The following is a 12,758-nucleotide window of genomic DNA, read 5'->3' as shown; positions in this document are numbered from 1 at the left end:
GGAAGTGGCCACTGCACTCCAGTCTGGGTGACCGAGTGAGACTCCAACTAAAAAAAAAAAAAAAAAAAAAATGGGAAGTTTGCACTCAGGATCTGCTTCCTTTTCCTAAGCCCTTTTGCGGCAGCTAGATGTATCTTTTGCACCCCTAGCCTTCCACGAGGCTCTCAGACCTAGAACAAGAGAGAGGAGATCTGTGAAAGGGGATTTATGAAGGAGATATGAGGAAAGAATGACCGATGGCTCCCCCAGCATTCCTTCTTAGCTCCTTTCAGCCATTTTGGTTATTTTTTATTGTACTAAATGTAGACATTCTGTATGTATGGAAATACATTAAAAATTACATATATATATATACACACACACACACCATATATACATATATATACCATATATGCACATGTATATATATATATTTACATGTGTATATATGGTGTGTGTATATATATGGTGCATATGTGTTTATATATGTGATATATGTGTGCTATTCCATACAATAAGCATGTATGTGTGCTTAATCTTTCTTAAATTAAAGCCATGCATTAGGTCACCTGACCCAAGGACAGTTCGTGGTAAGTACTGAATATCCTTTTGGCTTGTGTGCACTCCAATATCCCATTGTCTCCTACATCTTGTGCACTTGGTTTTCATCATTCATTTGTAGTTCTCTTCTGAGCCATCGTTGTTTAAACCTATGAAGTACAAGAACGTAGAAACACGCTTCTGCCTACCTCTGGTTTTTAGCACCAGAAATTCTGTGTCTAACACCTGTTTTCAATCTTCTGCTCCATTTCTCAAATCTTATTATATCTCTGCCTTTTCACACTTTGTAGTCTCTCTCTAATATTTGTTTGCAAAACATGAACTCATTTGTATTTCTATAATTACTGTGATTTTTTGTCTTCTCATCTGTAGAGGTTCCTTCCTTCTGGCAGCATCTCTGTAACTCCTGCTCTTCCATACAAAGGCACAACATGAGGAATAGTCTCTTAGTGTAAGTGCGACCAGGCAGGTTTCTTTGATAGTCAGGATATAATAGTGTTTCTAGAACCATAACATTATCTTTCTCGTGAGATAACTGATCTCCAGATTCTTAGTGAGTTCTAAGAGTTCCCATTTTAAAATAAGAGTATCTTGTCCACTATAATCTTTCTTTATTACTTCACAATTCGATGACTTTGTGTTTCAAGGTCTGACTGAAGACGTCTTACAGGAATTTGTTTATCTATATGCTATGCCTTTGTTGTATGAGATATCATATTTCTTAGATTAGAAAAAGAGACAAACATTTTGAGAAATGCTCAGAAAATATCAGAGAAAAATAATTTCCTAAAGCCTCCTGTCCTGTGATATTCCTTTGCAGTTGTGGGTCAAGGTTTGTCACACTAAGGTTCCGCATTGTGTATGCATTCTGTCAAATCTTTCTCTTTTTTTCATAGGTGATCTCTTTGATAATTCCCTCAAATAGAGTTTGTTCCAAAAGGAAATGCAGATCAGAACTTTAGGACATTACACTGATTTCAATGAGGTCAAAAACATTTTTAAAAGCAAACAAACAAACAAACAAAAACCACCTTAGTGGCTCAAATGTCCAGGTTGGCTCTTCAACTCTGGTCCTTGCATTTCTTTGACATATGGGAACAAGGTCTAATCTTCAATTATTTATTTTTAAATGTGTATTCTCAAGGGGCAGGTTTTGCATTTGAGTTTTGTGTGTGTGTAGTGCTCCACATTTTGCCTACAGTAGTAGTTATCAAAAATGACTCATGCACTAGAATGCCAAGAAAGGCTATAGAAACAAAAGGGACACCTTTCAAATATCCATCTAGATTCAAAATTCCATCCACATCCACTTTAGAATCTAGACACCGACAAGGCTAACCAGAGAATTCCAGAGAAAAGCCATTGTCTGTGAGTTGCATCTTCCACCATCAGAGACCCATGGAAGTCACAGCAGACACTGCCCGGAGCCCAGACACACACAGATGGTGGCTGTCAGGAGGTGACTCACACTACAGATTACAGCGTTTAACAAAGCAAAGAGGATTTCATTTTTAGAGAATAGTCAGGAAGCTGTTCTTTAGTCCACTGACTATAAATTTAAAGGAACAGCTTATCATTTTAGCAATCCCGTTGGCATGAAAGGAAGAAAAAATACATTTTTATTGGTCAGTTGAATCTAATGCTCAGAGACTGCGACCAAATAACCATTCCTATAGGCTTTCAAAGGGCAAATGCTGAAAAATCGGAAGTACCTTTGCCCATCTTTTGTTTTGTTTTGTTTTTTTGAGCTGGAGTCTCACTCCGTCTCCCAGGCTGGAGCGAAGTGGCACGCTCACAGCCACCCCAGCGTCGACCTACTGGGCTCCGGCGATCCTTCCGCCTCAGCCTTCTAAGTAGCTGGAACTATAGATGCACGCTACCACACCTGGCTAATTTTTTATTTATTGTAGAGACAAGGTCTCGCCAAGTTACCTGGGCTGATCTCGAACCCATGGGCTCAGGCAATCCACTCCCCTCAGTCTCCCAAAGTGCTGGGTTTACAGGTTGAACCACTGAGCCCAGCCTACCCATCTGTTATCAATGACTGTGTAGCTTCCCATTTGCCCTTCACTTGCAAACCCACTGATTTTACACTGAGAACATTTGATTTGTACGAAGGTTCCTCTTGTTTCCCTATCTTAATCACACATAGCCATTGATTGTCTTGGCTGCACAAAGACAGTAACAATGAGGTCTGAAAAATGGGTCCACTAAGAGAGACATTTTAGAGAGGAGCCCTTAATACAAAACCAGAACAAATGATTCAGTGAAATGCTAAAATGGTCATTCATTCAAATTGGCTCATCCTATTAAAAGCTAGCTTCAATGCAATATTGCCAGACATTGTCATAAATATCACAGGTTAGAAATGTCCGTGTGCATGGATTAAGGATCGTGTCCCTACTAGAATGCAGCAATATCTTTGTCAACACCACACAATATTTATTAAAGATCTCTCAGTACACATGCCACATGTGGAAGGCAGTATCTTTACGACGAGCACAATAGGTTGATGAGTAAAAAGTTGAAAGCACCTTAAAAGCTGAAATGTGAGACAAATGACATCTAACGAGTTAACATTTTTCACAGGGTGCGTTTCCTGGTGGATGAGGGCTACGAAGATCGAATTCTGATGGCTCATGACATACATACGAAGCATCGGTTGATGAAATATGGAGGTCACGGCTATTCTCATATCCTCACCAACGTTGTTCCGAAAATGTTACTGAGAGGCATATCTGAGAATGCACTTGATAAGATTCTAATAGAGAATCCTAAGCAATGGCTGACTTTCAAATAGGATGTTGATTATGAAACTTGCAGAGAACATTCAGTGATTTCCAACCCAGTGTGAGATATTAATCGGAGTTACCTAGGACTAATCACTGATCATTTCCTTATGAGAATTAGAAGAGTGTGCCTTCTCAGAACCTGGCTGAGTACTGTTAAACCTGCACCTCTAGGGAGTTATGGAGCCTAATTGAGTTCTATCATTTTGCCTTAACAAAATACTTACAGAAGTGCCTATTTCTAAACAATGATTTAGTCCACTCTAGTTCGTCTAACTGGAGTTGCTTTTGTTTTGGGGTTTTTTTCCCCCTAATCTGTCAGCTGTATAAGTTGAGACAATTTAAATTGTTTCTGGTTAAATCATTCCCTTCTCAAGAAATCTAATGTTTCTTGTAATATTGATGATCCTACTAATTATCCTGCTGTTCTTTAATTAATGCTTAATGAATAATATGGCACTTTAAAATAGCTTCTGCAGCAAGGGGAGTTAAATGTTGAGACTCTTTTTTTTCCCCCAAAGAATACTGTCAGATAATAACCAATTCACAGTGATAAAAATATTTTCAAAAGTTAATGTTATGCTGTCACCTATCTGTATATCCTTATAATAAATCAGTTTTGATATCTTTGGCTTTCTGGTATCTATTTTTGTCATAATTCTGTTGTGTTTTTTCAAAGCCTACATAAGAACACATAACAGTACTGAATTGTAAAAATTCAATCATGAAAGTCAAAATATATTACATAATATAGTTTAATGAATCATTACATTTATAATAACAAAGGCCACAATTTAATTAATTGATAAGATATAATGCAAAAGAAAAAGAAATGTTTGCCTCATATATATTCCCTTTATTTCCTTTACCGTTTGTTTTTCCTTGGGCCTAAACAGAGAAAATAATGTGAATTTATCTGAAGAAAAGGTCAGATCTATTGGAAATGACAGTTCAATTCTAGAGCCTACTCTTTAAAAGTTATCCAGCCCTGATATTTTGTGTAAATAAAACCTTAAAAGTCTTAATTGAAACACTTAGTTGATGTGCACTGCTGTTTATAAATTAATCTTTTGTTTGACTCCTCACTGTGTTAGTTGGTACCTAAAAAAAAATTCTCCAAACCCTTGCTGTCAATTCCTCTTGGATAAGTATATATTGTGAAATAGAAATAAAAATCCATTGTGATTCATTTATTAGAAAGGCCAAATAGAATTAGCCATTATTCTTGATGAATGGTCTGTTTTTAATCATATAAATCATGACAGTTATCCAGACCAAGGCGTTAAAACAGAGCAAACAACACCTTCAGACAGGAACACCATGCATAACTCTTGGAAAGTTGAGCTCGTCTAAATAAAAGATATTTCTGCTGATCAAAGATGATCTGCGTTCTGTGTATTAGAACAGAAAGTACCAAAGAGGAATGAGCCAGGAGAACAAACCAGTTCCTTTAAATGAAAAAATGCAAATGTCCTTTGCCAGTAAAACAAGCAGATTTTTAAATCTCTGTTTTTGAAATCTACTTGTCAAAGAGTCTTCAAAGGCAACTGAATGGCAAACAGATTTCTCATTGTAATAGTGAAAAATAGTTAGGAGATATCAACATGCATTTTTAATCTTTTCCTTCAATTAAAGACATGACTTTTGGCAGTGTGTTTTAACCAGAAAGAAGGGATGTGCATTACTCTCAAAATCTACTGTACTGTCAGTTTCAATCCATCTGAGGAAAAAAAAATGAAAAAACTGATAACTCAAATGCATATAATTCATAAACATTGCGAAAGAGAGCCATTTTGTTTCTGCAGTTCTCATGTTAACAGTCTGCAGCAGAATGCAGTTAAAGTATTGATTGGCATATGGTAATAAAGCAACCAGAGCCTTAGCTTACAGACCTGTAAAATATAGGGCGTTTAACTTAAAAAAAATAATAAATTTCTGGGTAAGTCCTAAAAGGAAGTCATTTTAATCATTTTGCTACTCCATATAATTTTTGGCATTTAAAATATATTTTGATCTAAAATAAGTTAAATAATTTATATATATTTGTGTGTCTGTGTGTGTCTATGCATATACTTTAAATTAAAATTTTGAGGCTATACAGCCACTGTGCCTTATGGACTGAAGCCATATATGTATATATGGCTCATTTTACATATATATATAAAACATTTCATCTAACATGTATGTATATGGGACTGCGTGTGTGGGGGGCAGGTATTTATATAAAATATAAACAGTTTGTTGTCATATTGGCTATATATGAAATTGTTAATTTTGAAATAACCTCAGGCCACAGACTTGTAGTAACCGTTTGAAGGCCTACCTAGTGTCCCCTTGGTGACGCATGCAGCAGCTCAAATTAAACCTTTGTGCATTGGGTTATGAATAATCTTTTGTTCAAAAGAAGGCAAAAGCCTCAGATTGATTTAATACTAAAGAATACATTTCTCTGACTTTCCAAGTAAATCTAAATGTATTCAGTTGACAAAATGGACACATAAGGAGTTTTTCTAAATACCATACATAATTACACATTTTCACACTTAGAGGGTAATCCTATGATACAATGTCAATCTCTATTTTTAAAGACTATCACCAGAAAAGGGAGAAAAGAACATTCATAAGAAAAAGAAAATGTGAAAATGATCATAGGCTTGGGAATTCCCTCAAATCCAGAAAATTCCAGGTTAAGGCTTGAAGTTGAATCATTCCCAGGTCTAGCTCTAAAGTTAACAAGAGTACAAGGCAAACCATTTCTTTGGGGACAAGCAGCATTATTTCAATTAGACCTTCTCCTGCAGAGTAAAAATCATTCTTCCCCACGCTATGAATGGACTCCAAGGATCATAATAAGCAGGTAAACTCACAAGAACCAAAGCTGACATATGGATAAAAGCAGCAAGATCACAGTACACCAAAGTATCATATATATTGAAGAAATAATTCAGTGTCTTAGATTTTTCTATAAAAATTTGTGATCTATATAGGACTTCATTCACATGGACACTAACATAAGGAGTATTTGCTTTGGCGGTAGTGGATCACACATCTGCTTATCTTGCTTTGATTTTTTTTACATAATGTTTCTGAGTGATACAGATGTGAGTCAGGTAGCATTTGATTTCCCCACATATACACAACTGAGGTGCCCTGCCATGGGCATCCCCTGGGATCCTTGATTCACTGACGTTAGCCATACGAATCCAGTGTTCAAACTCAGAATAATAAGCTTAGTTTTTGCATTATCAGTCAGCATAAATAATAAATCCAGAAAACGTGCTGTATTTGTTGTTGTTTCCTCCATGGGCTTTCCCGCCATCTAATTTGATATAGACTTCGTCTCCCGGCTCCAGATGGAGAACCACACTGTTACTGGCATAGTCGTAATTCTGATCAGCATCTTGGGCAATTGCACTAGCACGCACCTGATGTGAAACAGACAAGAATTAGAGTTTGTAAAAGAGAATTCTCAGGTTCTCTTTTTTTGCCATGCACACAGCCTCCCAAGCTGACTTGCTGCCACAGCACAGAATTTAGCATAGGAAAGGCAACCTTGACCTCGGAGCTTTATGAGGATGTCTCTGTAACAGTTCCAACTATGTGAGTGAGAAGGGGGTCACGAAAGAAGGAAACAGTGCTTTAGTGGGGGACATTCCAGCAGTTTTTCCTAACTATACATTGTAGACAACGCATACAATCTCACCTCTTCCTAATTCACTAGTTTTTCTGACTTTGAATCCCTATGCCTAACCACATTTTGAAATGGAAATGATAATATATTTTTGGCATTTTAATTTAAGCCACAGCAATACTCTAACTAGCTGTTTATGAGTACAGAAGACGTTCAAGTCTAACTTCAGTTGGTCACCACAATTATTAAAAAATTGAGATCTGTAACAGGTGAAGACCCAGGAGAAAAACCAACTACTTTACAATATAGAAGGAAAAAGAAGCAAGACTTTTGATTTAGGACTTCCGAAACTTAATTCAAGTAAAAGCCCTGTACCAGGCTACTTCAGAAGCTTAACTCATTGAAACATCTTTGGTTAGATCACCCAAGTTTTCAGAGTTCTTGTTTCTGTTTGTGCCTTTTTGAATCACTTAATTATGAAATGTGCACTTAGATCTACAATTTAATCTCAACATAGCTAAAAGTTATGGGTAAAGAACTAAATTTTCATGATTTGAGGTCTCTCAAATTTCAAGAATTTCTGGATGATCTCATTAACTAGTCTTTTCTATTTAGGTGATTCTAAATGTGTAGTTTGCTTTGAGGATGAAGGTTGCTTATAATCTGCTCACGCTGAGCCTGTGATCTCATTAGTGAGCTGATAGACATTTGCAGTTAAATTGCCTATGATTTCATGTAATGTGGACATTCTGTCAGATCCTCAGCTCGAATGAGACTTCATATTCATTTAGATATATTTTGATTCTGCCTTGAAAAATCTTTCAATAGGCAGAATTGCATCTGATTTATTTCAGTAAAACATCTTCTACTTTGTGGCTTGTTTCTATTCCACTATAATGATATTTCCCTGAATAGCATAGCAAGTGATTTAATGGTTTTGTAAACCTGCTCTATGTAATAATGCATGACGTGGGGTACAATATGCTGGATTTTATCACTTGGCAAAAATGAGAGAAATGAGACATGTCAAGAGTTCCCATGCATTTCTTTCAGAATTTAAATGATAGGTTTTCAAATTAAATTTTCATGTGATACATTCTCACATTAATGCTGAAATGCTAAAAAAGGAGAAGGCTCTTTGACACTGCTGAGTAGTATTTTTTAAATTTTTTTCTGGGTATCATATAGCAAAAGGAGAAAAGGACTTAAGGGGCTTAGAACTGCTTAACGCTGTGCTAACAGGCACTAATATAATGAAAGCAATATACCATGTGATTATGCTCAGAAGCATTGACTCCAGTGTATACACCAATTTCGTGAAGTGATCTGTTTTGGCCATTAACTAATAATACAATTGAACTTTGTAATCTTTCCTAGGAATTAATCAGCAATCTGTAGAAGTTGAATGCTTTGATTCATTCATTTTATCTAGTCATTAATTCCCAGGGGAAAAAGAACTTACAAGGAGGATATTGCTGTTGTAACTTAAGTGTTTTCTTAAGGTATGGATTTTTTAACGGATGAGAAAATTAAAAAACAAAATATTCATTGGCTATATTAATAACATGTTAATTAATCACCAATCCCTAGTATACTTCTCAGTCATTCCTAATAACCAGACACGTGTTATTCAGTGCTTTGAGTATTTAGAATATGTGCTGTGGGTATTGTTTTCTACATGAAGTCATTTGGAAACCAGGACACATTAAAATCACTTGACTTGGAGATAATAATCTTTCAAAAAATGTATAATGCAGTTTTTATTCTCCAGGGTGTAACCACAAAACCAAGTAAACGTTACCATTTTTATTCAGTAGGTATAACCACAAAAACCTGCAAATGCATTAGTGATTCCACAGCTTGAAAGGTTATCCTTAAGAGTTTTCACTATCTTTGTTGGATAAAGCCAGGGTGGTTGCTTTTTAATGAAAGTCATTCTCTAAGATTCTAACATTAATTATACCCTAGCACTTTCCCAATTAACTAACTGCCATACTCTGTGATTTTAGATGATTTTAGCATGCCTGCTCATCTGATCATACTCTAAAGGCATAATAGTACTTGAAATTTCAAGCTCCAGTACCCAGATCAGTGACTTCAACAATTCTTCTTTTAAGCCATCAAACTATGGAGGAAGGTAACATGTTCACCCTGGAGGTTATTTTCAAGCTCCTATATGTACACTGATTTAAGCATTTTGTCTGGAATTTGATGCATCCTTTCCTCAACCCAGTATACCCATTTCTATCCAAATTTACTCCAATATCTTTTCTTATTATAAGTTAACTCTTTAGATTCTGCTTTATCTTTAGTTCATGTTTCTCTGCCCCTGAGAAGATAATTAATTTGACAAGTCATTAATCTCTCTAATAAATGAATATCAACATACAAACTATTCATTCTTTTAAATACATTTCGTGTTCATTGGTACCATGACTAATAAATTTTTGAGAGTAAAAATTGGTCTTGAATTATTTTATAGTTTTAATTCTGAGGCAGTTTAATTTTATCAGAGTAGCTTATTATAGTGATTGTAATATCAAATGGCAATATTTTGTTCGGGTTTTCTGCTAAAAATATATAAATATTCAAAATATTTCCTATATCTATGTCAAACTATTTGAGTTCAAATTTATCTTTAATATGCACTGTCATGGGTTCTCAACAAATGGAAAGATTAAATTTAGGTTGATGGTTTCATGGGGAATATGAGTGCTGTGGTCCTTTTAGGGGTATGCTGGTGAGAATGTAATAGGTTGCATAGCTTTAGCATTATCTTATTAGTGAGAGTTTATCATTAGAGATGATATTTATGGTAACATTTGCTAATTTAATTAATTGCTACTGATGTTCTCATAATTTTATTTTCATTGTACTTCTGTGGGATTATAAACAAAAGGTTAAGTGGCACATCAGGTTAATTTACTGGTCTTTGATGTTTCCATCTGTGATCCTACATTCAACACAAAGCATAAATAAAATGGCTCTCATATATTTATGGTCCAGAGGCATTACTGTTTCCTAGAGTGAACTGCATTTTTAGTTTAATTTTTGTGCTTCTCAAAATCCACTTAATCCATAGAACATTACACTGACATGGATCTCTGCGTTTCTGTTTTATGAAAACAAATTAGGTCAGATCAGAGGGGGAAACTGCCATTCTAGGAAGTGATCAGACAAGAGTGCAATTGAAAATCAAGGATAAAGTATTTATTTAAAATTAATAAAAGGAGATTTTACAAGATTTCCCATTTGTAATTGCCTGCAGACCAGACTTTACAAAATAGTTCTATCCTAGTGATGAAATTCCTTAATACCAATAGTGAAATAACCATTTTCTAAGATGGTCCACATTGAACTAAAAAATATATTGTTTACGACTATATATTTATCTTTCTGAATTACCTGTTGCACATCTTTTGCAGTTTAATATTGCCCATGAGAAGCTTTATGCATTATAAGGTCAGCTGTTTTACCTAATTCTTTTTCCTGATCCTCATAGATTGTGTATGCTAGAGTGATACAAAGGAACATTTTATGCCCCAAACAATGAATAATTTTAAAAACAAAATGCACATAGGATACCTACGTGGAATGATTTTCTTGGAATCAGTATAACATACAGGGATTTGGCAGTCTAGACGTCAACATTTAAACTAATTTAAACGTATTCATCCCTGATTTTTCATGCAATTGCAATTTCCAGATATTTAAAGACGTGATCATTTTTATATATTTGCTAATAAAACTGGAATCTTATTTCATTGTAATTGATACCTCTAAAAAATAATCTCTTCAACCTGGTGGTATTTTCCAGACCTAACCTTTGAGTGAGAACAACCAATTTGTAAATAAGGGGGTGTCTCACCACTGCCTGCAGAGGAGGTTGTTCACAAAGCATTTGATTAGGGTGATACAATCGCCCTATTCTGGTACAGTGAATCATGCCTGTTTTAGCCATTTGCCTATAACTATCCCACTGCTCTGTGGATAACTTTTGTTTATCTTAATATTATTTTTGTGCATAATAACTATAATAAACAACCTTGTCAGTGCCTCCTGGTGGCCATTCTTCCTCTTTTTAGTCTATGAGTCCTGAGGTCGGTCCTTAAGCTGTTTACAGGAAAAGGTAGGGACGGGAATTTGTTTTTGTTCTTTCTCTCTTACACATTTAGAACATTTGTCTATCACTTTTGAATGACTCTGACACTGAACTGGATCTTTGGAAGAAATCCTAGTTTAAGGATGTTGCATAGAAACCTGGGTTGTAGCTAAGAAAGTCTGAATTTCCAGGGGGCGAGTTACGAGAAGCTCAATAGCCCTTGTTACAAAGTCAAAGTTGCTGCGGGAGACAAGGCCTCTTGAGGGCGGTGGCGGGGTCGCGCGGGCTATTCCCTCCGCCACTCCACAAGCAAAGTTAAAGCCCAGAAACAGTCCACACCGTAGGCTTCAGGCTGCAAGGCCTCGCCCCAGTGGCTGCTGATTCGGCGCGCACAGAGGTCCGATGACACTTTCCAGTAGTTACAAATATTATTTTCCTTCTCTGACTAAGGGCTCAAACAGGCTTGGGTCGTACAATGACCGCTCATTTCTCCACGGTAAAGTGTCCCCAGCAGAACACTGCAGACCCGGGCCCCGTGGCAGCGCCGACCGGTCCAGGGGAGCAAGTCCTCGTGACCGGCTGGCCTGGGAGCCCCTTAGCCCCCGGGTGGGCTCGAACAGGTCACGCTCCGGGCCACCCGCCGGGTCGTCGTCCTACTCCACAGTCAGTAGAGTTTGGATTCTGTGTTCGGCTGCGTGCTTAGCCCAGATTCTCAACTATTCCTTTCGTTCTCAGCACTCCTTGCCGCTCTCTCCCCTTTTTATTCTCTGGCTGAAAACTAAACTGGAGTTTGCGTCTTGAAATCGACTGCCCCGTATGCGAGTTCCACTGCCTGGGACGCCTCGAGGGCCCCGAGACCGCGGGCCCCACGTTCCCGCCTCCGCCCTGGGCGCGCCCCGCTTGGACTTACTCCTTCGGGACCCTTCTTTCTCCCTCCGGCCCTCGTCTATCTCCCCGGAGTCGGTCACCCCGGCACGCCCATTCCGGACTCTCCCAGCCCTCCCCATTCCCGGAAAAACCTGCCGGCGACCCTAACGCTGCTGAGGACCCCGCGACCGGGGTCGTCTCCTGCTCCGGGCTCCCCTCCGCCCCCTCCGTGCACTAGCTGTCCCGGAGACCCAGCTCCCGGCTTCCTGCCCCTGGAGGGTCGCGCTCCCCCGCGCGAGCGCCGACTGAGGGTCCCCGACTCCCGGGCCGCCCTCTCCAGCCGCGGGCGGCCTCCTCCGCGAAGGACCCCCGCCTCTGCAGGGTGGGACAGCGTCCCCCCTCGCCGTCGCTCCTGGGAGCCCATCTCCCACGCTTCCTCCGCGGGCTCCCACCCCATTTCCGGGGTCTCCTCCCTCTCGCCCGCACCTTCCCGCGCTGCGTCCCCGCCCTCCCCGCCGTCCGCCCGCCCGCCCGCCCGCGCTCACCTGGTTGTTTTTGCAGAGATCAGCCCACATGCTGGTGCCGTCCCCTCCGCGCATCAGGACGTGGTAGGTGAAGAAGTAGATGCCCGGGATGGAGCAGGTGAACTTGCCGGTGGTGGGGTCGTAGTGGTTTCCGAGGTTGGTGACCACGTCGTCGAACTTGAGCACCTCGTAGCCCTCGTGCTGCCGCTTGAGGCCGGCGTAGAAGGCGATCTTGGGCACCGTGCTGTAGGTGGCGGCGCTGATGGCCCCGGCCGCGTTCAGGCCGGGCGCCCCGGGCGGGCCCG

At 39.0% G+C, this 12,758-nt stretch overlaps 2 protein-coding genes across 3 annotated transcripts in view; one reads left to right on the top strand and one right to left on the bottom strand.

Moving 5' to 3' along the window:
- The window catches only part of PTER (phosphotriesterase related), a 33,416-nt gene extending 27,629 nt beyond the window's left edge, over positions 1-5,787 (top strand). The window contains exon 4 of one of the 2 annotated variants that reach the window (XM_008065177.2): positions 3,130-5,787. In XM_008065177.2, the coding sequence (XP_008063368.1) occupies positions 3,130-3,340 (211 nt within the window). In that variant the 3' untranslated portion in view covers positions 3,341-5,787. The remainder of the gene's footprint in view (positions 1-3,129) is intronic. The other variant, XM_008065178.2, reaches the window with a different exon arrangement.
- The window catches only part of C1QL3 (complement C1q like 3), a 10,575-nt gene continuing 778 nt past the window's right edge, over positions 2,962-12,758 (bottom strand). The window contains exons 2-3 of the mRNA XM_008065179.2: positions 12,475-12,757; positions 2,962-6,754 (exon numbers count right to left, since the gene is read on the bottom strand). Coding sequence (XP_008063370.1) covers positions 6,575-6,754; positions 12,475-12,757 — 463 coding nt within the window. The 3' untranslated portion in view covers positions 2,962-6,574. The remainder of the gene's footprint in view (positions 6,755-12,474; position 12,758) is intronic.

Source organism: Carlito syrichta, unplaced genomic scaffold, assembly GCF_000164805.1.
Source record: "Carlito syrichta isolate Samal-C Ts95f unplaced genomic scaffold, Tarsius_syrichta-2.0.1 Scaffold308182, whole genome shotgun sequence".
Classification (NCBI taxonomy): domain Eukaryota; kingdom Metazoa; phylum Chordata; class Mammalia; order Primates; family Tarsiidae; genus Carlito; species Carlito syrichta.
The sequence above is the reverse complement of the archived record's forward strand: the minus strand, read 5'-3'. Positions and strand labels throughout refer to the sequence as shown.